A 26,746-nucleotide genomic window follows, 5' to 3' on the forward strand; every position below is an offset into this window, starting at 1 on the left:
AAAGCCTTTTCTCTACTTAGGTATGTATCTAACCTGAAGTGATTTCTCAGGGCATAACTTAACATCATGGGGCCCCCCAGGAAAACTTTAAAGGGGCCCTTAATGTTCACACCCCTTCCCTTGCCTACCCTTGGTGACCATCACCGCCTGGGGGCCCATCTTGGAAGGGTCATCAAATATTTGTGCCCATTACCACCTTTACACTCATAACAAGTGCAACCACAAAATCAACTGATCTAAAGGATCGGCCGCTGTATCTAAGGGAGTGAAGTAGAATTTGGGGCGCCCATACAGCTCTGCCCCCCCCCCCCAGTCTCAAGGGGTTCTCTTTTATAGTTATTCCTCTGGCAATAAATAGATTAATGACGGGGGGAAAATGATCCTTGACTAAATGAAAATGCCTTTGTATAGATTGCATTAGTGCTACAGTAATGTGAATGTTTACAGTACATAAGATGTGACCATTTCGTTTTTAAGTGACTCATCTTAGTGACCTCAATTCCAAATGGTGCCATGAGGACAGCGAAGCTGGAGAGGTGGCAGCAGCTGCAGGTGGTGTGCGTGGCATTAGAATGTTTCGTCGTGCATCCTCTATCCGACCAACCGTTCTCTTCAGGGTTCCAGAATACACAGACTAATTTGTGGAATGGAAGGAGGGACTGAAGAAAAAGCACAGAGAAACACAAGATTCAGAGTTTTTGAAAGTATCAATGCAAACATGCAACTGTGTTCTAGTAAATTGGTGGTACAAGTGGTACAAGCTGGTTAAGTGCTGATACAAACTGACCTTTTCTTGGGCAATTCTGAAGATCACAGAGGAATTCAGGCTGTGTCTATCTGGGTTTGTGATCATGCCAGTCACCACCTTTGAATTGAAAATAGAATCCTCTGCTCTGTCTACCAAAGTCAAACTTAGATATGATGCAAGATCTTCATAGGTGATAAAAACGGCACCACCTGACAAGAGAAAAAGGACTTCAGAAAAGAAAGACATAGCCTTTTATTGTATCACTCATCTTAATAAGGCTCAATTCCCATCTGCAGCCGGACCACATTTGGCCAGCGGGAGGGGTCAGTGTAGCGTCGACTCAGATGGTCCACTGTGGAGCCCGGATGGACAGTCTAGGGTAGATGCATTTCAATGATTGTCTGTATGGGAAACACATCCCCCTGTCCGAGATTATCACAGACGGCACTATAAAATACTGTCAGTTTCCATTGCAGTAAAATGAACAAAACATTTCTGTTTTACTCTCAAATGGTAACACAGCCTTAGCCGTGCATCTTTATACTGTGCAGTGGGTTAGAAGATATTTGTTCCATTATACTTTTCAGATTGATAATATTGGTCTACTGTTCTTTACATAAGTAAGCTTGTTCCTATACCGGGTTTCTCATATGTGAGCTTATTGCTTGCAAGTTGCAATCTTCTTTATTTTATTTATTTATTGTATTTATAAAGCGCCAACATATTACGCAGCGCTGAATACATTGGGGCAACACGCTATCATGCTACATTAACTACCGTATATCCTTGAATATAAGTCGACCTCGTGTATGAGTCAACTCCAATATTTGACCCTCTTAAGCTGGAATTTTTTTATTGAGTCAAGTATAAGTCTACGCAGCAAAGTTAATGGTTTTACTTGGGGATCAGAAAGAATTAACACCTGCATTTGGGGACCAGAAGGGGTTAATGACATTTCTGCATACAGTATTGCAGCCATCAACCCCTCCTGTCCCTTAAAGCGGACCCAAACCAAACATTTTTTTAATTCAAAATATTTAGTTGTGCCACTCTGACACATACAAAGATAAATAAACACTTCTTCAAGCCTATGAACATTTCAGTGCATGCTTTTCACCCTTCGCTTTTCATAACTCGGGTTATACAGGTGGCAGCCATTAGCAATTCCTCCTTTGCTGGACACCATCTACTCCACCAGTCTGCCAGATTCTGCCCCGGCAATATGAAAGGAAGGGAGGGGTTCCTCCAATAAATGTAAAATATTTTATATTTGTCTTCATGCGCCTGAAAAAAAGGCTGCTATTTATTATTATAATTTAGAAAATAGATGTTATTTCTGAAATCTTGTATTTTTCATTTGGGTCCACTTTAAGTGCAGCCAATAATTCCTCCAAGTTCCCAATTGCTGCAATGATTCACTCCCCTTCCTGCAGCCCAGAATTTCCCCCCTGCCCTTTCCTTGTTAATTGTTCAGATCTGTATTCTCTTGGCATTTCCTTTATCAGGAAAGTGGCACTTACCACTCACTGGGTAAATTGCTGCAACTGGGAATGTCACTAATAGTACACACATTACTCAGTGTTGTCCATGACTCATGTATAATTCGACCCCTATACTTTTATTTAGTGAGTCTGACCTAGATTTCTAGACTTATAGTCGAGTATATACAGTAGTATTACATTTCCCCAGCCATTCTAAGCTAAAGAATTACTTCTTGCGACACTTAGGGCCCTTTAACACCCTGTCTGTTGCGTTGCAGCATAATTCTACATGCCTGCTCACTGCCAATACAATTCTAAGGGGCTGTTCACACTTCTGTGTTGTAACAGATCACATTATTCTAACTCACTGCAGGTACTCTACAATTCACTAAGGGGAAGTTCGGTAAAATAATTTGAGTTGGTAAAATACTGCATTCTGTATTTTCTACTATTTTTTGCAAACTCAGATTTCTAGTAGAAGTTCAGTAATATACCCCCCAACAAAACATGCTTTAAACATGCTTTAATTCACTAATCCCTGCTCAGTAAGTCTGTGGAGCAGTTCAGACAGGAAGCTGTGAGTTTCCCACAAGTGCCTGCATGACCAGTTGTTTCCACCGAGGAAGCATCTGAGCATGCTGGTAACCGAGGCACACTTGGGCTTTCTGGGTCACAGAGCACATCGGGGTACACTAGCACAAGAAAAAACCTCAGGACATGTCGGGGAACTGCCAACCTCAGAGCCCGATACGACAAGACCAAAACCAGGACCGGGCAGAAAATCATCACGAGTAATGGTCACAGGTACTGGTCTTTCAAAAGAAGACTTGGAAGTTTCTGTGACTATAATAGTATCTAACCAAAACTCATCATTGACTATGCATGACTGAAGCTCCACAAGAGCTGCAATACCTAGAGGAGCCTCTGGGCTTCCTGCAGGAGGTTAATTGCAATATGTAATATTGACTCATTCAGAGTACGGGGTGGAAAGTCATTACTTCCCTCAGTTTTAGATTCGCAAAACCAAAGCGCTGTCTCACCGCTAGACTCGGCTAACAATGTCGAATCCGAGGAAACAGAATGCAAAATTTGCGAATCCAAGATCGTTTTAGGTTGTGACACTGTGAGAAAACGCGGAAAAGCCGCCACGGGTGCTCAGAGCAAGGCGGCTGATTCCGCGTCCAACACGGTGGGTTGCGCGCGTGGGCCTGCATCTGGCAGCATGGCTGAACGTGGAGAAACCGCCGCATGCTCGGATAGCAGTGCGGCTGGTTCCGCGTCCGGCACAGCAGATACATTGCAACACATGTCTGGTGTGGCTGGGACTGATAGTCCACACAGGTTCAGAAGGACGCGCGTGCGCGTTGAGAGGCAGAGCTTTTATGACAGCCAGAAGGGTGTCAGCTGACCAAGCCGGTCAGCTGACAATTCAACCACTTCTCATTGGTCCAGCACTTAGGGGAGGCGCTGGAGAGCGCTATAGTATATATACTGGGTGCTGGTCATTTCTCTGGTGTCTGCCGTTGCGATCACTACGTGGTATCTGTGTTATTATTATCCTGTTATACTTCAGACTAGTTCCAGGGTGTTGATAATCAGGGAACTCACACCCAAGACTAGGGAACTGTATTACCATCCTGTTATACTTCAGACTAGTTCCAGGGTGTTGATGATCAAGGAACTCACACCCAAGACTAGGGAACTGTATTACCATTCTGTTATACTTCAGACTAGTTCCAGGGTGTTGATGATCAAGGAACTCACACCCAAGACTAGGGAACTGTATTATCACTCTGTTATATATCAGACTAGTTCCAGGGTGTTGATGATCATGGAACTCACACCTAAGACTAGGCATTGTTATTATCTGTTATGACTTTCTGCTTTCCTGACCACTCTCTTGATCTCTGATTTGGTACTTCGCTATATCTGATACTCTGTTGCTGAACCCTGCTTGTCTTAAGATTCCGAATCTGTCTCCTGTCTCTGTATCTGATCTGTCTGTCTGTTGCCGACCTGGCCTGTCCGACCTCGAGAACTATCTCCCCCGTTTTGAGATAGTTCACAGACCTGTCAGTGACACTTCACCATTGGTGTCACTCACACTCTGGTCCTTCCCACTCTCAGCCTGGCTCCGCCCCTTGGGGAGCATCAGGCCATTGGAAGGAACCTGTTCTCTGAGCAATATCTCTTACTGCCTGGCACCCTCTATACGGGTGCTCTCCTCAAAGTATTACTGTTGCACCAAACACTCATATTATTCGGGTGTCCAGAGGTTAGAGATATATCTGATTATCGGTGATACTGCAGATCATCAATAATCGGGTATATATCTGTATTTTAGGTGATACTGCAGATCACCGATAATCAGATCCTCTCTGTGTTACACCGATCGTTATAGAAACGTTATTAGTCATATTAATATCACTCTTGAGGCTGCATGGTTTAGGAATTTTTCCCATAGTAGGGTCATAGATGGAAGATCTTTGAGAATCACTGGGAGAAAAAGATCTGTCTTTAAACGACAAGGGATCCCACACATCTTTTACAAAACTGACACAATCATGTTGATCATAATCTGCCAGAACCTCTGAGAAACAGGCATTAGATTGCGCAGATTCAAACTCCAGACAAGCAGGAGAAAATCTTTCAGAATTCACACAGTTGTCCACCACAGCAGTACACCCATTCATTTCAGATCGCACAGTGTCTAAACTCACTTGCTTTACCCTACCCCAGAAAGGCAAGAACAATTATCTGACAACGGTGTCTCTTTATTGAAGTCGATTGGTTGGTGTGTATGCAATTCATCCAAAATCGTCTGCCACACACAAATCACCGGATCCACAATACATTCGTCACACTCATCAGATTCAATCAAAGTGTACACGGAATCAACACAAGCATTAAGAATCACTTCGATTTTTGCGATGTAAAAATCGCAAAACGCCTTCCAATCAATCTCGAACTCCTCAATCAAAGTTCCAATCTCCCACGGAGCAAATGGAGGTTCAAACAACCCTGTATCAAGGTAACATTCATACGGGTTGGACTCAGGAACATGCATAGACGTTTTTACTCCTTTAATATACTGAATGGTTTTGCATGGAAGGGATAGAACAGCTGACTGATTAGCAGATACAAACTCATCAAAAATGGGTGGTAAACAAGGCAGTTTAAACCAGTGGGAAAAAATCAATGTAAGAAACTGATAAAGATTATCCTCCCAGGAATTGCTTTTCAAAATACCATAAGCTCACACAAACGGATCTCATTGCAATAGCGTATAAGGTAATCGGAGAGCCGACGTGGACGGATCTGTCAATTGGAAGGTGGGATTCAGCAAAAATCTTACACGTTCAGCAAGGAAGTCTTCCTTGGTTTCAGAGTCTAGTCTTTTGAAGCTCTTAAAGGTATAAGAGCAAAATTCGACAAAAACGTACAAATCGGAATTAACTCTACACTGGGAATTTTGGTTTGGCTGGTCATTCTGTAACGATTGTGGAATTATTTCCGTGGTCAGCGCACAAGATGCGTGCTGACACTGCGGAAATCCTCCACAAGCGTGTAATTTAGATAGAACCCAGCTTCAGGAATCAGGAATTCTTTATTTCGCCAAGCATAACTGGGTCATGCCCGGAATTGGGTTTGGCACCGTACATATAGCTCCGAAGAGACAGCGATAGGTAGCGTAGAACCAGGGACGGATCTAGGGGGGGCAAACGGGTATCTTGCCCCAGGCGCAGTTTGTTGAATTCTTAAAAAGGCGGCAAAATGAATGTCAGTTTAGGCGCCAAAACCTGACCTTTAGGTGCCAAAACCTGACCTTGCCCCAGGCGCAACTTGGTCTTGATCCATCCCTGCGTAGAACAGCAGAACAGAAGTTGTATTACACTTATACACAGAGGACAAGCATTTACAGCAGAGGACAAGCATTTACGGAAAAATCACATTATATTGCACTAACGTTTGCAATTACATGCAAGAGCAGCAATTATTCAGTACCCATGGCAGGTCAAAAGACATAGAATGGCCTATCATTAGAATTGTGTGCAGATGGGAGTATGTTGAGGGAATTTAGGAGGCTGACGGCCGCGGGAAAGAAAGAGTTACTGTGTCTGGAAGTCCTTGTGGAGATGGCCCGAAGCCTCCGTCCCAGTGGGAGCTGACAGAAGTAGCGGTGGCCCAGGTGAGTGGGATCGTTAGCGATCCTCAGCGCCCTTGATCTCAGTCTTCTCTTGTGTAGGAGGTCAAGTGGGGGAAGAGGTCTCCCAATGACCCTCTCCGCTGCCCTGATGACTCTCTGAAGTGTGAGCCTGTCGCTGGCGGTGGCGCCAGTGTACCAGACAGGGATGGAGGAGCAGAAAATCGATTCAATGGTGGCGGAGTAGAAGCTGGTCAAGATCTCTGGGGCCATGCCGAACCTCCTCAGCTGGCGAAGGAAGTAGAGTCTCTACTGGGCTTTCCTTTGGATGGCAGTGATGTTAGGCCTCCAGCTGAGGTCACTGGAGATGGTAGTGCCCAGGAGGCGGGCACACGGCACTCTGGCCACTTCCGTACCGTCAATGAGAATTGGTGGTGGGGTGGGTGCGGCCTTCCTGAAGTCGACGATTAGCTCGACAGTTTTTGTAGTGTTCAGCACTAGCTTGTTCTCCTTGCACCATTGGGAAATTCTTTCCACCTGCTGACTGTACTCCTGGATGTTGTCCTTGGTGATGAGACCGACAATGGTGGTGTCGTCGGCAAACTTGATAACCTTGACCGAGTCTGCCTTGGATCTGCAGTTGTTTGTATAGAGGGAAAACAGCAGTGGAGACAAGACACAGCCTTGAGGGGCACCTGTATTCGTGGTCATGGTTTGTGAGTAGATGCCACCCAGCCTGACAGTTTGGGTCCTGTTGGTGAGAATGTCTGTGATCCAGAGGCGCAGGCTTGGGTGCACACCAAGTGTGGCTAGTTCTTCCTGTAGGATGCGTGGACAAATAGCGTTAAATGCCGAGCTAAAATCCAGGAGTAGAATTCTGGCATACGTGCTTGGTCTGTCAAGGTGATCATAAATGGACTCCAGGCAGATGTTAATAGCGTCATCAGTGGACCTATTCGCCCTGTACGCAAACTGATGGGGGTCTAGAAGGGGCAAGGTGGAGATCTTGAGGTTGGATAGGACTACTCGCTCCAGAGTGCAATGCACCTGTAGAGGGCAATTCCCACCGGCAGATGGAGCTGTGGAGTGCAGACGAGCACAGCCTCTGCACGGCCACAGATGCCAGATGGGGATTGTACGAGTTGAAGCAATGCAGGGCAAGATAGCCCCAAAGAGAGAGAGAGCACAGGGACAGAATGAATGTGTGTCCACCAATCTAGTTGCCACCCAGCGATGGTGAACACACATCAGCATAAACAAAGTATGAACGCAATCGCAAGAGTGGCGATTGCCAAAAGTCACACAAGACCGAGCAGGACAGAACACGAGAGTAGCAAAAGGCACAGCAAGCAAGAACAATCAGAACATCAAGGAAAATAACAAACGCTAGCTAAACGCGAACACCGCACTCATTCGCAACAGCAAACGCGTTTACACACGATCACCGCGCGTTAGGCGCCCAGTAATAAGCGTGCCACCCTAACTAACCAATGAAACACAAATTTTAAAATAGAGAACGCGAACGCTTGCTAAACGGTTACCTCACCGAGCCTACAGCAAGCGTTCGTAGCAGACGAGACAGACAGATGGGGCTACCAGTAGCAACCGCTGCTCTGGCTAGCACCCCTAAGGCAGAATACAGAAGAAAGCACTGCCACTACCACTAGGGCGAATGCAATCCAGACAGATGGAGCAGCCAGTAGCAACCGCAGCTCTGGCCTACACTCCCAGACAGACAGAACGATTTCCTGGCGACCGCCGCTGGCGACAAGGCAATCGAGACAGAGAGGGAGAACAAAGTAATACAAATAATACAACCTGACTGCACTAGAAGGGATGCCTAGTGCAGTCCCCAGGAATTACTCTAAGATCATCTTTAGTAAACAAGCAAGGCTGATACTCCAAGAGAGTTTTGCAGAAACAAACCACCATGACCAGCAAAGGATCCTGGGAGAACATGGTATTTATACTGCAAGCCTTCAAAGGAGGCAGGAAGGCAATTTGCATGACAAATGTATGCAAACTCCTCAGCAGATCAACTCTGAAACTTGCAAAGCAAAGACAGATCTCTTTTCCAGAGACCTGCAGCCCTCAGACTTAAAAAATGGACAAACAGCTGTCTGCCCGTGCAGACAGCTGAGAAGATCATTACAATACCCCCATTTGTATACTTCCCATAAAGGGACACCTTTAAGGTAGGACCGCACCTTTTTATCGTTACTGTTGTCTCTGCCATATAGAGCGTATTTATATAATTCCCTAGACCGGGCGCCTCCTAACCCTCCCAAACCAGTTAGTACCCCTATGCTTAGGGGAAAATCAGCATCGGAAGGCTTCCGACAGATCTATTTTTTCGGAGCAGTGACCAACAGCCAAGGCCGAGTGGGGACGGTACTTCCCCACATGCGAGAACGAGTGGTTGCCTCACCCAGCAACCCACTCTTGTGAGTATCCTACCTTTATAATTACGAAAAAAATTTCTGATTCACTAACGTTATTGCACCAGATTGAGCTCCCGTACCTCCCTATGTTCTTTTTTCTCTACCCTTCTACAGGCTCTCCCTATTGTCTATCTGCTACATCTGTCAACTTTTACTGCATGGAGATTGAAAGTTACCAGCTGGTCAGAGCTGGAGATAAATACTGAACACTTTCACTTGATTTACTGAATGCTTTAATCTTTGTGAATTGCAATTCCTTTAGGTATTTACCGCACAACTCAGTAATTTATCTCACTAGTCGGTAATTTCAGGGTTGTAATAAGTTCAGTAAATTGGCTTTTGCCAAGGTGATCGATAAAACCAGCTATTTTCTGCTTCACCAAATGCGGTAATGCTTAGGGCCCATTTCCACTTGCGCGGAAACCGGGTCGAATCTGTAGAGTTTCCCGGCAGGGAAATCTTGTGGAGAAACTCTGCCATAGGGAGTAACAGAGCAGCCAACCGAATCGCTTGTGCTAGTGATTCGGCCGGCTTTTCCATCTGAATTTGTGCCAATCCCATAGCCGTGCATGGCACGGCTTATGGGATTCGTCAGCGTAAACGCAGATCCGGAAGTGCCTCCACGCGTCTGGCAGACGTGTGCGGCAGCAGTGGAAACGGGCCCTAAGTGAATTGTCAATGTCTAGTCTCCATTCCAGTTCTCACTCATAATAATGCATGTGTTATGCAATGCAACGCTGTGAATCCAGCCTGAGGCCTCTTTTTCACAAGCTGCTGAAGTCAGTGAAATGACTGCCCATTAGCTGCTCCCATTTGCCGGCTTGGCACTTGCTAGCGCTCAGCACAGGCGGTAGACAGGTGGCACCTCCATGACCAGACATGGCATAAAGCGTTTATTGCTGCTGGGTTATGCTGCCACAGTCAAACATGACGCACTGTGTTACAAATTTAGTGATGATCGTAATATGTTAATTATGATTACGGTCAAACATAATTACGATTTGAAAATTCAATTGATTTTGTGTAACACATTTGTAATTTTATGTTAATTACACAAATTTAGCTGTTAATAGCAAACCTTGCAAAATATAATTTTACTGAGTTTAAAAAAACATTTTTCCTTTGCATTTATAAGATCGAGGTTCTAAAAAACTCTTTTTGATATTTTTTTTACTTGTTCTCACTATTCCCCTTAACATATGTAGCAATTTTGGTGACAGGGATTTGCTATAAACTACTACTCAGTACAAAATTACGTGTAATTCTGCCAACATTTTGAATTTTTTTTCCACAAAATGTTGCATTACGGTTTTGCATTTTAATTGAAGTTTACAAAGCAAAATTATGATTATGCAAAATTTGTGGTTATCACTAGTTACCAAATATTATTGCCGAACGGCATTTGTGGTCGGCAGCCGCATGGCTGAGCTGCCCGACAAACAAGCCGTTCAGCCATTCTTGGAAAAGAGGCCTAAAGGTGGGTTAGGCTAGATTTACACTGAATCAGTTGCGGTCAGTTATACCACAACGGACAACTTTTGATTAGAAGGAGTTTTCCATGTTTCTCTGTGGGTCAGTTTACATCTATGCGTCATAACATAGACTTGTAACGTGTACCAGAGATGCTGACAACGCAAGATTTAATACTTACCCGGGGCTTCCTTCAGCCCCATAAGCACTGCTGACTCCCTCGTTGTCATCCTGTGATGTCCTCCCGCGGTCTGCCGTTCAGCCGCGATCAACCCCAGTAACTTGTTTATTCGCGTTAGTCTGGGTCCACTGCGCATGAGCAGTAGGTCCGCACATGTGCAGAAGACCCCAACTGACGCAACTGAGCCAGTTACCGGGGCTGATTGCAGCTGAACGGAGGCACGTGGTAGGACGGCGAGGGACTCAGCAGTGCTTATGGGGCTGGAGGAAGCCCCGGATAAGTCTCAAATCTTGCATTGTTAGTGTCTCTGGTACACTTTAACACTTTAAGTCTATGTTATGATGCATAGAGATAAACTGACCCACAGGGAAACATGGAAAATTCTGTCTTATCAATTGCTCATTGCTTTATAGCTGACAGCAACTGATTCAGGGTAAATCCAGCCTAAATAATGTATTTTGTGTTCTGTTAACTGTGGCCAAAAACAAAAGACACAGTTAAAAGCTACTAACTCAAGAATAAAAATGTGAGAAATAGCATAACACGTTAAAGAGGAACTCCAGTGAAAATAATGTAATAAAAAAGTGCTTCATTTTTACAAGAATTATGTATAAATGATTTAGTCAGTGTTTGCCCAGTGTAAAATCTTTTAAATCTGACATTTATTACATGGTGACATAGCTGGTGCATGTTTTTTTTTGCAGTTGGAAGCAGCTGTAAACAGCTATTTCCCACAATGCAGCAAGGTTCCCAGACAGGAAACTGCCAGGAGTACGTACTCAAGAGTTTCTTGTGGTAGGGGTTTCACCACACTATCAGTCATACAGCGCCAGCGAGGGTCTGTTTGTGAAAAGGAATAGATTTCTCATGGGAAAGGGGTTATCAGCTACTGATTGGGATAAAGTTCAATTCTTGGTCAGAGTTTCTCTTTAAACAAGTCATGTGTCACATTACCTCTGTGGCTAGGCACAAGAGTGCAGGGAACTTCCATACTGTTCTGTCCTGATGTCAGAGTGAAGGATGCGGTGTTGGAGATGCAGGAGTCACCTGACTTTGTCATGGCAATATCTAGAGAACAATATGGTAAGTTTAATAAAAAGACTGAAGTTAAGATGGCAAAAATACTGGAGCCCTGTAGTGTAGAGTTGACACACTAAGGTGATGGGGGTGTGTAAGGCAAGACAGGTAATTTGGGTGTTAGCACTAATCAGACTATTACACTACGTAATTACACTGTGTCAGAGACAGAGCTCTTAACCATTACACTGTCCTGAACCTATTCAGTGAGGAGACCTTGGACAAGACTCCCTAATACTACTACTGCCTATAGAGAACGCCCTAGTGGCTGCATCTCTGGTGCTTTGAGTTCACCAGGAGAAAAACCCGATATAATGTTCTTTGCCTTGTCTAATCGGGAAATTAGGCACCACCATAGACCGGAATGATTATTTGTGGACATGACACGCCCAATGATTAAATATGGTGCAGGATCACTTTCACAACTTAGTAATTTGGAATGTTGAGGGCTGGCAAACCTCTTTCATATAATGTGGTGTGGGTTGCATTGTTTTTATACTGAAGAACCAATTAAACCAATCTAATGCACTTCCTGTTGATTTCTAGCTGCATACAATTTATATGAAAAGTGCACACGCTCCAGAATTGTTTATACCCTTGACCATCCCTGCAAGAGAGAGTCGGTGGTCCCTGGAGCAGCTGCTTTGGAACAGGCATCAAATACATCTCAAGCTGCAAACTGGACTGGATGTTAGCTCTTGTTTTGATTTTCTGTTGAGGTGGACTTCAAATGGAGACTGGCATTTCAAATCTGCAGCACCCAAATGGGTGAGATTTATTACGAAACTAACCTAGGAGGATTGGGATGAGGTCTGGGAACTCCCTCGTCAGGTGTCAATAGCAGCTAATGACCGCCTTATACCAATTTTTCTAAGACCTAAGCATCTACTCAAGATAGGAAGAACACAGTCTGAGGGCTCAAAGTGATTTGAAAAAGCTCTTCCTAATGTAATGCTATGGGGGATTTTATAAAATCACACCGCTCTAGTGGGATCACACCCATAGCATTACATTAGCAAGAGCTTCGCAAATCACAAAGCACTCAGAAAAGCACTCCTAGTGGGTTTCAGGCCTGACTCTTGCTCCAGGTGTTATTTATATGCGGCTGTGTTATATGAGAGTTCACTGATATTACTGATATGATGGATGCATATTCTGACATTTTTGACGATATGAGCGTATAACTGTGTATGTCATATGCACATTTGATTGTTTATTCCTTTTGGATGTAAATCGCTTTATTGATATTATCTATCATGTATTCAGTGATATGTTGTTCAATAAAACAAGTTAAAAAAACACACAAAAAAACAAAAAAAGCTGCAGCACCCCACAACCACTTGCTGCAAAAAAAAACCAATTCTTTTATATTTGGAATTAATGGGAAATGATTTTTTTTTGTGTATAGTTACCATAGTGGACCAATGAAGATACTTCCTTGGAGAGAGAGGTTTCCCATTGGTTTCCTCCTGATGAAACCTCGTCACTTAAAGCGCTATAAAACCCTGACATAATATTCAGTAAAGACATGTTTTGTGCATAAGTATTATTATTCATTTAGAAATTACCAGTTCCCAAAGTACAGGTTTTTGCTCTGAGAATTGCCTTTGCATTTTATTCATAACTGTTTTATTCGTCTTGTAATATAAGCAGAAATGCTTTCTGAGTTTCTGACTGTGTTCAGGAGTGTCTGCACAGTCAGTGAAGTATTTACTTAATTGTATCAAGTGAAGAATGTAAACACAAGATAACATTATCTTAAGTTCGGATGCGTCCAGCTTTCTCTGCAGGGAACTTATAAGTCATGTGTTAAACTAATTGAATGCTGTTCTAGTAAAAAAAATGTTGGTAGTGTATAATATGCTGTAAATAATATTTTAGAGCAAAGAAGAAATGCTGGGTTTCATTCCGCTTTAATACTGGAGGTAAACAGGTTCTCACCTAACTGGGAGGTGCTGATCTGCTGGGTCCTGGGATCAGCAGCAAATGATACGATTGCAATACTCTCCACAGCAAGTAGCATCCCAGAAGTCTGAGATTGGTCAATCATGTAGGAATCATTCTTCTCTGCAAGAGCCTGGGTGATCTTGTTTGCAGTCTGTTTTAACTTAATCTACATGTTCAGAAATAAACATTGGTGAATAGGTTAAAAACAAATCCTAGAACCAATTACAAAAGAATCTCCTGATGTTGTTCACATGTACAGCAATCTAACTGAACAATGTTTGTGCAATTCTATTGATTTACCATACTGTAGCCAGAATGCGTAAGTAATTTAATTACTTAGTCATTTTCAAGCTTCTAATACCACCAATCCGCAATAAAGCGTGCAAATACACTAAGTCTAACTCTAGATAAATCCTGTAGAAAAAAGGGTTAGTTCACAACCTGTCTAAAGCTAGCAAAACTAACAATTTTAATATCAAAAACGGTTATGGTAATATCTCTCTCTAAGGAGATGTGAAACCTTGGTGGAGTTTTTTCAGAACAGCACTTCGATAACAATTTTTTAATTGTTTATTTAAAGAAATAATGCAGAACTAAATATAGCAATTGAAACAGATCGGTACAGAAAAATAATGCTCAAACGTGAAAATAATAGCTGATTACAGTCTGAGCAATGGGTCAAGTTACCGTATGTCCTTTGCGATAATAAGTCCAAACGAAAGAGACCTGATATCCAATTATAGGAAGGTCTGTGGATAGAAGTCCATGGATAGAACAGCCAAATCCGTGATGGTATAAGAATGGCTAGAGCCTCTCCCCTCAGTCTGGAGGTCCAATCAATTTAACCCCTTCTCCACTGGAGGGTGTGGATGGTAACAAGAGATGTTCTCCCACCTTTAGCAATCTGACCTCAGGCTGAAGTCCAGACCCTATTGTCTTAGGGACCGAATTGGGTGTTTTCTCCAATTAGGCCATAACTTGGTGGATATCAGACATATCACATAAAAACCAACATTTTACATTCCATCATCATGCTCTGAACCAATGGATATCAAACTTGCTTGGGGTGACACCTTCTCTGACTAGGGAGTCAATATCTCAGGTATAGAAGGTGGCAGATCAACACTTTGGGGACCAGACACCTCCAGCTCAGGTTTAAGGCATATCTGATAAGTTTGACATGCCTGGCATCTATGGAACAAATGACTAGTCTTTCATTGCAAGGTGAATTAAAAGTAATTTCTCTAACTCTGGTCAGGCTATGTGCAGGAATGTGGTCACCTAATGACTTTATGACAGGGTCTGGTTTCACTGTTTGTAGGTCTACTAAGTGGGGACAAAGAATGTGGAGTGGATCTGTCTTTTGAGGGTTTATTGCTTCTCTCAGGAAGCATAAACAAACACTCACATCCCCCAGTGCAGAGTTCTGGCCTGACATGAGCACTGTTTTCTAAAACTCAGGCTAATGAATTAAAGGGGCTCTCCAACTCATATATTGTGAGTATTTTTGTATGATTGCGCAGATGGCACATTTCTGCCGGTGAACCAGACCGTCACTGGTAGGCATTCATATTTTGCTGGGGATGGGGGGGGGGGGGGGGCTGTTAACACTGCGTTGTTTAATAGGGACACTTTCTGTTTACATGAATGAGTGCTGCTATTAGCAGCAATGATCCAATTTTAAGTGAGTGCACGAGCACGTGCACGGGCGTGTGCGGGAATGACGGGAGCGCGCGTGCACGAGCGTGCAGCGAGGGTTTATGGACATGAATTCCACATCCTGGAGGAAAAGCTAATCAGGACGTGAGATTCACGTCCAAAAATCTAAACAGGTTAAAGGATATCCGAGATGATGAAATAAATCTATATTTACTTACCTGCTTAGAAGTCACGTGTGTCCCTCCCCGCAACTCCGGTCTTCTCTCAACTCCAACTGGCAGCCTCTGAAGAATGGCCAACCCCAGATGATACGCCATCTTCTGCACATGCGTCGGTGTGACTATATCACTGGGAGAATACTGCACCTGTGCAGTAGTACTGCGTAAACGCAGTACGCTCTCGACGACGTGGGCGCTCGCACATGCCTGCACAGAAGGCACCGACCCATCAGGGGTCGGCGATCCTTCAGAGGCTGCCAGCAGGACCCAGTTAAAATGATACCCTAAATGCCATATCTCATCACTAGTTGGGAATGTGGTGTACCATTATCGCCAACCTGCGCGTTTGTAGCGATTGGATCCGATCACTACGGCGCACAGTTTGGGAACCCCGGCGCTGTACAGATACATTGCTAGGCAACAGAATAGCAATGTATCTGTACAGTGTTTGGTCTTGGAAATGTCGCTCTAGCGATCACATTCAATCACTATGGGCAGCAGCCATTGCAAGTGTCCATGAACCTTAAAGAGACACTGAAGCGAGAAAAAAAATATGATACAATGAATTGGTTGTGTAGTACAGATAATTACTAGAATATTAGTAGCAAAGAAAATATTCTCATATTTTTATTTTCAGTTATATAGTGTGTTTTATGACATTGCATCATTCTCTAATAATTGCAGTTTACAGAACACCCAGAATTCTAAATTATTTTTTTAGAGCAGTCTTGTGAACTATTGAGCTGTCCTCTGGCAGAAAAAAGAAATTCTTCACTGACAGTTAAGATGATACACTTCAGAAGACATCCCTCTCTGCTACTTCGTAGATGCTACGTCGAAGTCGTAGATGCTCATGGCTTTTTTGCATAGAGATAACAACTGGAGTTTCTTAACTCTTCCTGTACTGGAAACAATTAGACTCATGTCTCTGATCCAAATGTTTTATTTCTTAGCTGTACTACGCATACAAATCATTATATCATATTTTTTTCACTTCAGTGCCTCTTTAAGGCCAAATATAGGTGACATAAGGGGTTAATTAGTTAGGTAGGCGTTAATACTTTGGATCATAGGAGAAAAAGTAACATTCAATCAGGCACTGCAGTTGAATGAGATTTATTCAATATCCAAACGGTGTTCAGTAAATTACAAGTAAGTTGCTGCATGCAGTGGTAGGTGCATAAGTCACAATCATTCAATTTGTGCAAGAGTCAGAAAAATTACGAAACAATTGTGTCCTACCATGACTGAGGCAACTTGCGGTGGGTGCAGGGCAAAACACGGGTAGCCTAATGGCCGTTTTGCCCGCCGGTGCTTCTTGTGAGACTGTCATGTATCAAGAGCACGCAGGATTTGCTACTGAGGAAACAGATTGTGATGTAACCTCCCTATCAGCAATCCGAACTCCCTCCCCTGCATTACACAGTGACTGTGAACCCTTGTAGTGCCGTTTTTTATGCTCTTTTGAATAGACAAAGTTAATACTTTGCTTGGGGGGGGGGGGGGGGGGGTGTTGAAAACTTTATTGTTTAATGGTGTGTGTGCACAAGCGCGGCGGCTATTCAAAGTGCAGGATGTGAGTTTCACATCCTGGAATGCGCAGGAGGGCTAATTAGGACATGAAATTCACGTCCTGAAATCTAAACTGGTTAATGTAAGGCCTGAACGATAGCATTGAGTGAGGGCCTCTTGGGACTTTGTGGCCATACAAAATATATGTATTCAGCTTAGTTTATTTCTAGTAATGTGTATATAGTCTGTGTTTTGTTTCTGTGATACTGGTTTTCCCTCCTTTTCTTTCAGGGTCCTGGGATGTTACTGAGGCTGTCATCTCTGGGCAGAAGTTTGATAGTTAATCTGTCCTGATTGGCATCTGTCAGATGGAGTGGTGAATCGGCAGCCAATGATCAGTGACTGTCTCTCACAGCCTGAGTGATGCTGTCAATTTCTCCTCACTTTTAGTCAGGACAAGCTGTGATTCAGATGTGCTGACAGTTCTCTCTGTGCCTCATTTTCACAGAACCCTAATTTTCATTAATTATTTAATTTCATTTTGTTTCTCTTATTTTATTTCTTTTCTTTGCAATTTATTTATTTATTTATTTTTTTAAAGTTACCGGGTTTTTCCTGACTGATCCTTTTGGATTCTACAATGGATCAAATCTTCACAAGGCTGGCTGCTGTGGCTAGATCCGAGGGGGAAGAGGAGCAGCTCCGCAGGATGCTGGATTGTTTTTTCCCAATATCACCCCCTTCAATTTTCACTGACCTGCCTTCTACTTCAGATGCTTCCAGCCATCAACTCTCCCCTGGTGCTGTGGACGTGACACCTGTGGTCCTTTCTGCATCTTCTCCATTGGATCAGCCTCCCATTCCATCTGCTGGCCGCTCCAGGAAGGATCGTCATCTGGACCAGCTCTGCACCGTATTGGGGACAGGCTGTTTAGAAGCGCCGCCAGCAAAGAGGAGCAAGAAGCCTAGACAGCCCTATTCCCCTGATGTGCAGGGAAGGAAATCTAAGCGCACTGCCCACACAGGAAGCAGCCGCTCTGCTAAGGGCGGAAGTGGGCGTGGTCACGTGACTGGCAGGGGCCATCTAGCCAGTGATCCTAGGATCTGTGTTCCAGGATCTGTCCCTGCTGGCACTGCCTGGAACCTGCCTCCTCAGCAGCTAGCTATAGATTTTTTGCGTCCCTCTGCTCCTGCTACCTGCTCCCCCCTCCTCTCTTCCTGCATCGCTGACCCGGCGCTCCCATCCACCTCTGCGGTCACTCCTCCTGGGGCTCCCATCTTCAATCCACCTCTCATCTCTTCTCCTCCTGTGCAGCATTAAAGCGCTGCCACTGCTGCTGAACCTAGGACTCCGGATGCAGGATCCTCTTTCCACCTTCTGTTGCAACAGCTTCAGGGACTTTCCTCTGGGGATCCTCCATGGGCCGCCTGTTTATCAGGGGCCCCTACTGCCACATACAGCCCGGATCCTTGATCGCTCCAAGGGCCAGCAGCTACTCCTGCCGTCAGCCTGCTTCTGCAGTGAATGCCGTTGCTGGTGACGGGGATTCCAGTTCCTCTGATGGGGAAGCTGATGCTCCAGTCCGAACTACTAGACACAGTGAGAGCAGGGGTGAAAGCGGGGGTTTGAATGAGAGGTTCAATGTTTTAGTTGATTGTTTGAAGCAGGTGGTTGAAAGACTGTCTGCTCCTGGTTATGCTGCTTCACCTGCTGCGGTCTGGGTTCCTCCAGGCAATCAATGCTCTAATGCTGTTGTCTCTCCTCCGGTCTCTGCTCCTTCATTGCCTGCGGCTGATGTTTCTCTTCCAGTTCTTAGATCCGGGGTTTCGGAACTTTTATATAAGGAATCTTTTCCTTATGTTCCGTCACCTTTGGGTTATCATTTGCCCCAGACTGTGAAGGAGAAGATCTGGAGAGGAGAATATGTAGATCTTTTATCGCTATTGCCTTTCAGCAAGGATTACCTTTTGAAAGATAAGAAGGAAGAGGAGGACAGGCACAGGCCTGTTACGAGATCGTTTAATAACTGGTTGCAAGCCTTTTTAATTCTGGCTAGTGTTATTGTTGAAAGGCAGCCTGGGTTGTTTCAGCATTTGGATGCAATATTCGAGGCCCAACGCCAATTTGGAGGGATAGCTTGGTTTCAATATGATGTTGCATTTCGTCAAAAGCTATCAATCTATCCCTCCATGCGTTGGGGCTCGAAGGATCTTACGCTCTGGTTAAGCCTCATGCTACCCCAGCGCTCACAATCTTCGAAACCGGCTCCTTCGAGTAGTAGTTCGGGTACTGTTACTTTTAAAAAAGGTTTTTGTCATGCGTTCAATGATTCACAATGCAAATTTGCGGCTAATTGCCGCTACAAACATGAATGCGTGAACTGCGGCGGCCTGCATCCGGCGACTCGTTGTTACAAGAAAGTCTCTGCTTTCTCTCCACTTAGGAGTCCTTTCTCAGAAGCTCGGACTCCAGTGAAGGTTCCCGAGCTAATGCCGTGGCTAGACCGCTTTCCAAATCCGGAGATCAGTCGATTTCTGGCCAACGGTTTTTCATTCGGTTTTTATATCCCTCCTTTTACTGGCTCAGGTTGTTCCTGGGTCAACAACCTGAAATTGATTAATACTTTGTTGCATATAGTTCAAGAAAAGATTGACAAGGAGATTGGAGCTGGCAGGGTAGCGGGCCCTTTCGTAGCACCGCCATTTCCTGACTTTAGACTGTCACCCTTGGGAATTGTACCAAAAAAGGATCCAGGCGAATGGCGCCTAATTCACCATTTATCTTTTCCCAAGGGTGACTCTCTAAATGACTCAATTGATGCTCATCTAAGATCGGTCTATTATTTGTCTTTCGACCAGGCTGTATCCGTGATCAGAGGTTTTGGTAGAGGTGTTTTGCTCGTGAAAGCTGATATTAAATCAGCCTTTCGTTTACTTCCGATCTGGCCAGGGGGTTATAACTCCCTTGGTTTTCAGTTCAATGGTTTCTTTTACTATGATATGTGTCTCCCCATGGGCTGTGCTCTCTCGTGCTGTTACTTTGAAATTTTTGCTTCATTTTTGGAGTGGGTAGTGCAACAAGAATGTCATCTCGGTTCGGCATTGCACTACTTGGATGATTTCCTTTTCGTCGGAGCCCCTAGTACGGACGAGGCCTATCAACTGTTTATCACTTTTCATCGAATTGCTGACAGATTTGGTGTTCCACTGGCTGAAGAGAAATCAGTCTTACCGACGACCGAATTAGTATTCCTGGGGATTACCATTGACACTGTGTCAATGGAGTTCCGTTTACCTCCAGAAAACATTTCTCTGCTTAAATCTTTGCTTAATCGGTTATTAAGCAAATCGAAAGCGACGGTCAAGGAGTTACAGGAGCTCCTTGGCCGTTTGGCTTTTGCGAGTCGGGTTATGCCCATGGGGAGGGTCTTTTCTCGGCGGACAGCGCGTTTATTATCTCGTTTAAAGAATCCGCTGTGGCATGTATGCCTGACTAGGGAGGTGAAAGAAGACTTACTGGTCTGGTATAGTTTCTTGCTTAACTACAATGGCAAGTCCATGTGGCAAGAGGACTTTGTCAAGGATGAGCATATGGAACTGTTCACGGATGCAGCCGGGTGGATTGGCTATGGTGCATATTGGAGTGGTCACTGGAGTGCTGAGAGATGGCCGCCATCTTGGTTCGAGCACGGGCTAGTTAAGAACATTGTCCTGCTTGAACTGTTCCCTGTATTAGTGGCATTTTCTATTTGGGGGGAGGCATTCGCTAATAAACGCATCCTGCTTCAATCGGACAATAAGGGTGTTGTCTATGCAGTAAATTGCCTTTCTTCCAAGTCTCTCCCGGTTTTGCAGATTCTTCGTCAGTTAGTCCTGCTATGTCTCAAATTTAATGTGTGGTTGAAGGCCACGCATTTACCGGGTAAGTCCAACCTTATTGCTGACGCTTTGTCTCGGCAGCACCTGTCTGTTTTCATGGTTTTGGCTCCAGCAGCAGACGAAGAGGGGATTCAGTGCCCGGCCCGCTTATGGACATTAATTGGGACTTGGTGACAGCTTCTGTGCGTAGCTCACTCTCTGCTAAAACATGGGCTGATTACTCAGCTGCATGGCAGGAGTGGTGCAATCATGCAGAGTTGTTCCTCAGGTCTCCCTTTGCTGATGAGGTTGAACTGATAGTGTCTTTTATTTGTGCAAAAGTTTCTTTAGGGGTCTCTGTCTCGTGCTTGCAGAAGAAGCTATGTGGTATTTCCTTTTTAGGAAGCTGCATCATTCGCCTCCTTGCACGGACTATGGCTTGGTAAGGCAGATGATGAAAGGCTTCCGCACAGGCCTTTCTGTTTCGGATGGCTGTAGACCTATTTCCTTTGAATTATTAGGGGATTTGTTGCAAATACTTCCCTTAATATTCACTTCAGAGTATGAAATCCGTCTTTTTCGTGCTGCATTTTCGTTAGCCTTTTTCGGCGCATTGCGAATATCGGAAATGGTATCGACTTCTAAATCAAAGCATTCAGGTCTGCGATCTAAGGACGTATCTTGTTCGGATAAGTCGGTCCAAATTTATATAAGAAAATCTAAAACGGATCGGTTGGGTTGGATTTCCTTGTTTCATTTAGACGGTTCACTTTCATGCCCGGTTTGCTCGGTTAGCGCATTTTCCGCAGTTCGGTCGTTGTCTCCTTCTTTTTTAGCACATGCTGGTGGATCAGCTCTTTCGATGTTTCAGTTCAGAGCTGTTCTCAGCAAAGGCATGAGCACCTTGGGTTTGCAGAGTTTCAGTTTTTCCAGCCATTCCTTTAGGATTGGAGCCGCGACCGAGGCTGCTAGGTTAGGTTTATCTGAGTCTGGTATTAGGAAAATAGGTCGCTGGGATTCCAATAGGTATCTCCTTTATGTTTGGCCTGCATTGGTTATTTAATTACCTGTATTTCTTTCCTAGGTTTGAAACGAGTGATGTGGATCATCGGCCACTCCTTCGTCTTTTGGGCTCGGAGGAGGGCTAAGATGAGACCTTATAAAGACAATTTGGACCTAAACCTTGATAGTTTTCAAATCTATTGGAAAGGATGTAGGGGTATGAGGTGGGATGCTCTGATGGCTAAATTAGCTTGTCTTCTGGAGGAATGGCCAGTTCCCGATATTTTAATTGTTCACTTAGGTGGCAACGATTTGGGTAAGGTTAAGACTTTAACTCTCTTGGCCAGGATGCGCAGGGATTTTACCCAGCTGCACGAGTCTTTTCCGCATACTATTTTGTTTTTTTTAGAAATAGTCCCTCGCTTGATCTGGTTTTCCACCAAAAAACGTTTTATGGAAAAAATTAGGAAGCTGGTCAATTGGGCTCTTTGCAAATTTTTAACCAGAGTGAGTGTTTTTTCCTTTAGGCACACAGAGTTGAAGGGTGGAGTGCGTGGGTTGTACCGAGGGGATCTAGTCCACCTGTCCCCGATAGGCCTTGACATTTTCAACATGGAGCTCCAAGGTATGGTTGAGAAGGCCGTGGGCTGGGGTGACAGGCTTTAGCCTGTCGTGTGGCGGTAAAAGTTGCCCACGGTGGTGGGCGGGCTAAGTTTTGACCTTTAAGTTTTATGATGATTTATGATTGATGATTTGTTGGATGATATTCTTGTTAATAAAGTTTCATTAAAGTTATATTGGTTTATTTAAACGAATAATATAGATATTTACATTTATTAAAACCGCAATAAATAACACCTCCGGCCAATTATTTATCCACATATGGTTGTTGTGTGCGTTCTTTTAGTTTTGTATTAATTTTGTATATGTGCCTCTTAAAGTCCCATGTAAGGCCTGAACGATAGCATTGAGTGAGGGCCTCTTGGGACTTTGTGGCCATACAAAATATATGTATTCAGCTTAGTTTATTTCTAGTAATGTGTATATAGTCTGTGATATGTTTCTGTGGTACTGGTTTTCCCTCCTTTTCTTTCAGGGTCCTGGGATGTTACTGAGGCTGTCATCTCTGGGCAGAAGTTTGACAGTTAATCTGTCCTGATTGGCATCTGTCAGAGGGAGTGGTGAATCGGCAGCCAATGATCAGTGACTGTCTCTCACAGCCTGAGTGATGCTGTCAATTTCTCCTCACTTTCAGTCAGGACAAGCTGCGATTCCCTCCCACCCACCCTCTTTTTCGGATTTTGGACTGTCGGAGGCTACTGTCTTTATTGGCGGTAAAAGTTGCCCACGGTGGTGGGCGGGCTAAGTTTTGAACTTTAAGTTTTATGATGATTTATGATTGATGATTTGTTGGATGATATTCTTGTTAATAAAGTTTCATTAAAGTTATATTGGTTTATTTAAACGAATAATATAGATATTTACATTTATTAAAACCGCAATAAATAACACCTCCGGCCAATTTTTAATCCACATATGGTTGTTGTGTGCGTTCTTTTAGTTTTGCATTTATTTTGTATATGTGCCTCTTAAAGTCCCAAGCAAACTTGAACCAGTGATAAAAACAATTTAGATAGTTACCTAAAAGAGGGCAGCCTCTAGATCTTCCAGGAGCTTCCCGCATTCTCCTTGATCCCGCCGTTGCTGGCCCAGCAAATGGTTGAGAAATCAACAGTTACGGCAGTAGTCGCAGCTAACAATGCCTTATCATTACAAGTGAGATTTGTTTTACAGCAGGTGACTGTAGAATTGATGTTAAACCTGCAGCCGGCTTAATATCCCAGCCACCTATATGTATATTTTATCATGTAACACTATTTCTCACCTCTTCTGTGATACTGTTGCCATAGCTATCCTTTGCTTTGCAGGAAGAGTTCAGAAACTCAAAAGAGACCTGGAGAACTGCACAGACCGGATCCTGGAAAACAGAAAAGAAGTTGTGTATTGTAGAAGTTAAAGGATACCAGATGTGAAATAACCTAGAGAAACGGGGGAGCATGTATATAATGTTACCCGTCCTGATGCCTCTGTATGCGTATGACGTCACTAGGTCATGCGCCGTGCTGTCCCGGCCACAGGCACACGCTGTAGGACGGGCACAGCCCAGCCAGCACCTGCGCAGTAAAGCCTAACTCTGGCGGCCGAGAAGAGGCTGCAGGAGGGGCATTTAGGTAGAATGCAGGGGCAGAAAGGAGAACGGGGGGGAGGAGTAGGCATCAGGACAGGTCACATTATATGCCTTCTCCGCCCATTTCTCTATGTAAATTAAAGTGGACCCAAATTAAAAATACAAGATTTCAGAAATAAAATCTATATTCTAAATTATAATAATAAATAGCAGGCTTTTTTCAGCTGCATGATGACAAACATAAAATATTTTACATTTATTGGAGGATTCTTTCCTTCCTTTCATATTGCCGGGATTTTTCCAGCAAACTGGTGGAGGATATAAAAATAAAAACAAAACACAGGCTGCTACTGATGATGTCACAGCTTGTGTGAGATTTCACGTAGACGATGCCCCTGGGAGGGAGGGTAGCTGATGACAAGCACACCCATGATCTAAAACCTCCTATTAATCTCAGAAATAATGGCTGCCACCTGTATAACCCTAGTTATGAAAAGAGAAGGGTGAAAAGCATGCACTGAAATGCTCATAGGCTTGATGGAGTGTTTATTTATCTTTGTTTGTGTCAGAGTGGTGCAACTAAATATTTTGAATTTAAAAAATGTTTGGTTCGGGTCCGCTTTAACATCTGGTATCCTTAAAGGAAATAATGCAACTATTTATCATGAGTCTGTGTCAACTTTGAATTCCTTACTGGGCCTGGTTGGGTAATTGGCACGGCTTGCGTGATTCCTCCTGCCATTGCCACTGTTGCTAGCTCTAGTTGCCTGCAGTCCTTTAGGCATTTATGGATCCTTATTATATGTGTAGAGTTTATTATCACTGTGTATTGTCTGTAATGATGCATGAGTAGTGTTACTATTGGCTGATTAGCTGCTAGATGCTTATAATTAGAAATGTCAGTGAGATGCAAATAATTTGGAGTTGATGCAGCATTGCCATTTTTATGCAATTGTATGCAGCTTGAAAATCTAACCAATTAAATCCGGCAGAGGTAAAATATTATCGGTCCATTTTCAAGCAGCATACATTTGCATACAACATTTGCATAATCCTGCATCAATTCAAAATTATGTGCATCTCATTCACCATCCCTACCTACTTACCTACCATTATAGTATGAGCAGGGGGCTATATACTAAATACATTGACCCGGTTCATCTCGAAGAAAGGGGTTTATTGTTTAACCATTTCGCCCTGAAGGGGTTTTTACCCTAACAGATGAGTGATTTTCACCTTTTAGTGCTCATCCATTTCATGTGCTAATAGCTTAATCACTACTAATCACAATGAAATAATCTATATCTTGTTTTTTTTTACCACCAATTGTGCTTTTTGGGGTTGATATTTGTTTTCTGAAAAAAAATGAAAAAATACACTATTACTCCATCTTCATCCCCTATAGTTTTAATATAAACACTGCAACTGTACATAAAACCCACACATTTTATCTGCCTATTTGTCCTGGTTATCACAAGATTTATGTCCCAAGTACAAAGTATGGTGACTATATTATTTGGAAATAAAGATATATTTTTTTCTATGCTGTGTTTTTTGTTTTACTGATCATCCATGCACGTGCGGGAGCGTGCACGCGCACAGCGGCAGCAGCGCTGCTTAACTTATAAAAACATCCTGGAGCCGTTAAGAGGCTCCAGCAGGACGTTTTAATACGCCTGCTTGTCTTTAAAGAGAACCCGAGGGGGGGTTCTTACATCGCAATCCTTATACAGAGGCTGGGTCTGTCTATAGAGCCCAGCCTCTGTTGCTAGTTATTTTCCTCCAAAGACCCCCCTACACGCTGTCAGACCCCATAAAACACAGCCGCGCTATGCGGCTGTATTTACCTCAGGAATGTCAGTCTCGGCTGCTCCCCCACCTCCTGAATCGTTACGGTCCCCGCCCGCGTCATTCCCTCCAATCAGTGGGGAGGGAAGGGACGTGGGCGGGGACCGGAGCGATTCAGGAGGAAGGGGAGAGCGGAGACTGACATTAGTGAGATAAACACAGCCGGCTGCGACACGCTGCATGTTGCCAGCGCGGCTGTGTTTTATGGGGTCTGACAGCGCGCAGGGGGGTCTTTGGAGGAAACTAACTAGCAACAGAGGCTGGGCTCTATAGACAGACCCAGACTCTGTATGCGGATTGCGATGTAAGAATCCCGCCTTGGGTTCTCTTTAAGTGGTTAACTTTATAGAGTGGTTCATTAATCTAAATACTACTGTGTTGTGGGGGTAGAACTCTTGCAAGTGGTCCTCTCTTTTCTTTTTACATTACTGTTTTAATGGTTTTAGAACTTGTTTACTGCTATACGATTTTTTTTAGTACAATTCAAATAAAGGTAATTTTTTGGGTAAATATTGAATAATTATTGACTAATGACTCAGCTTTGGTGCTGAATCATAATTGGCATTTCTCTCTTTGTTTTTAACCACTAGTCGGTACCATTGACTTCAATGCAATTTGCAAAACTGTTTCAGCAAAATTACGCTGAACCACTCGAAGTTTGTGGAAATTTTTGCAAGACTACCAGAGGCGTTCTCGCTCATACCCAGCAGCCGTATTGTGCTTGTGCTATGAAAGTGCATCGAAATGGGCAGCCACCTGCTAGATATTTTATGCGCCTATGTAATAAAAGGGCGCCTGGGAATTTGGGCACACAGGAAAGCAGATATCCTACTTTTAAAGTGTAAACAAAAATCATAAAATATTGGTATTAAATTTTAAAAAAACATAATAATCATAAGCACCCATTGAAATATCGGCATTGAGGGCTAGCTTGGGTGCCTGCTATTTATTGGACACAGTGGGCACCCACCT

General features: G+C 43.8%; 1 protein-coding gene across 1 annotated transcript in view; it reads right to left on the reverse strand.

Moving 5' to 3' along the window:
- The window catches only part of LOC137562808 (adhesion G protein-coupled receptor E1-like), a 103,355-nt gene that overhangs the window by 21,153 nt on the left and 55,456 nt on the right, over positions 1–26,746 (reverse strand). Inside the window, exons 6-10 of the mRNA XM_068274516.1 lie at positions 23,624–23,716; positions 13,484–13,655; positions 11,420–11,533; positions 788–957; positions 495–659 (exon numbers count right to left, since the gene is read on the reverse strand). Of these exons, the coding sequence (XP_068130617.1) occupies positions 495–659; positions 788–957; positions 11,420–11,533; positions 13,484–13,592 (558 nt within the window). The 5' untranslated portion in view covers positions 13,593–13,655; positions 23,624–23,716. The remainder of the gene's footprint in view (positions 1–494; positions 660–787; positions 958–11,419; positions 11,534–13,483; positions 13,656–23,623; positions 23,717–26,746) is intronic.

This window comes from Hyperolius riggenbachi, chromosome 3 (genome assembly GCF_040937935.1).
Source record: "Hyperolius riggenbachi isolate aHypRig1 chromosome 3, aHypRig1.pri, whole genome shotgun sequence".
In the NCBI taxonomy this organism is placed as follows: Eukaryota; Metazoa; Chordata; class Amphibia; order Anura; family Hyperoliidae; genus Hyperolius; species Hyperolius riggenbachi.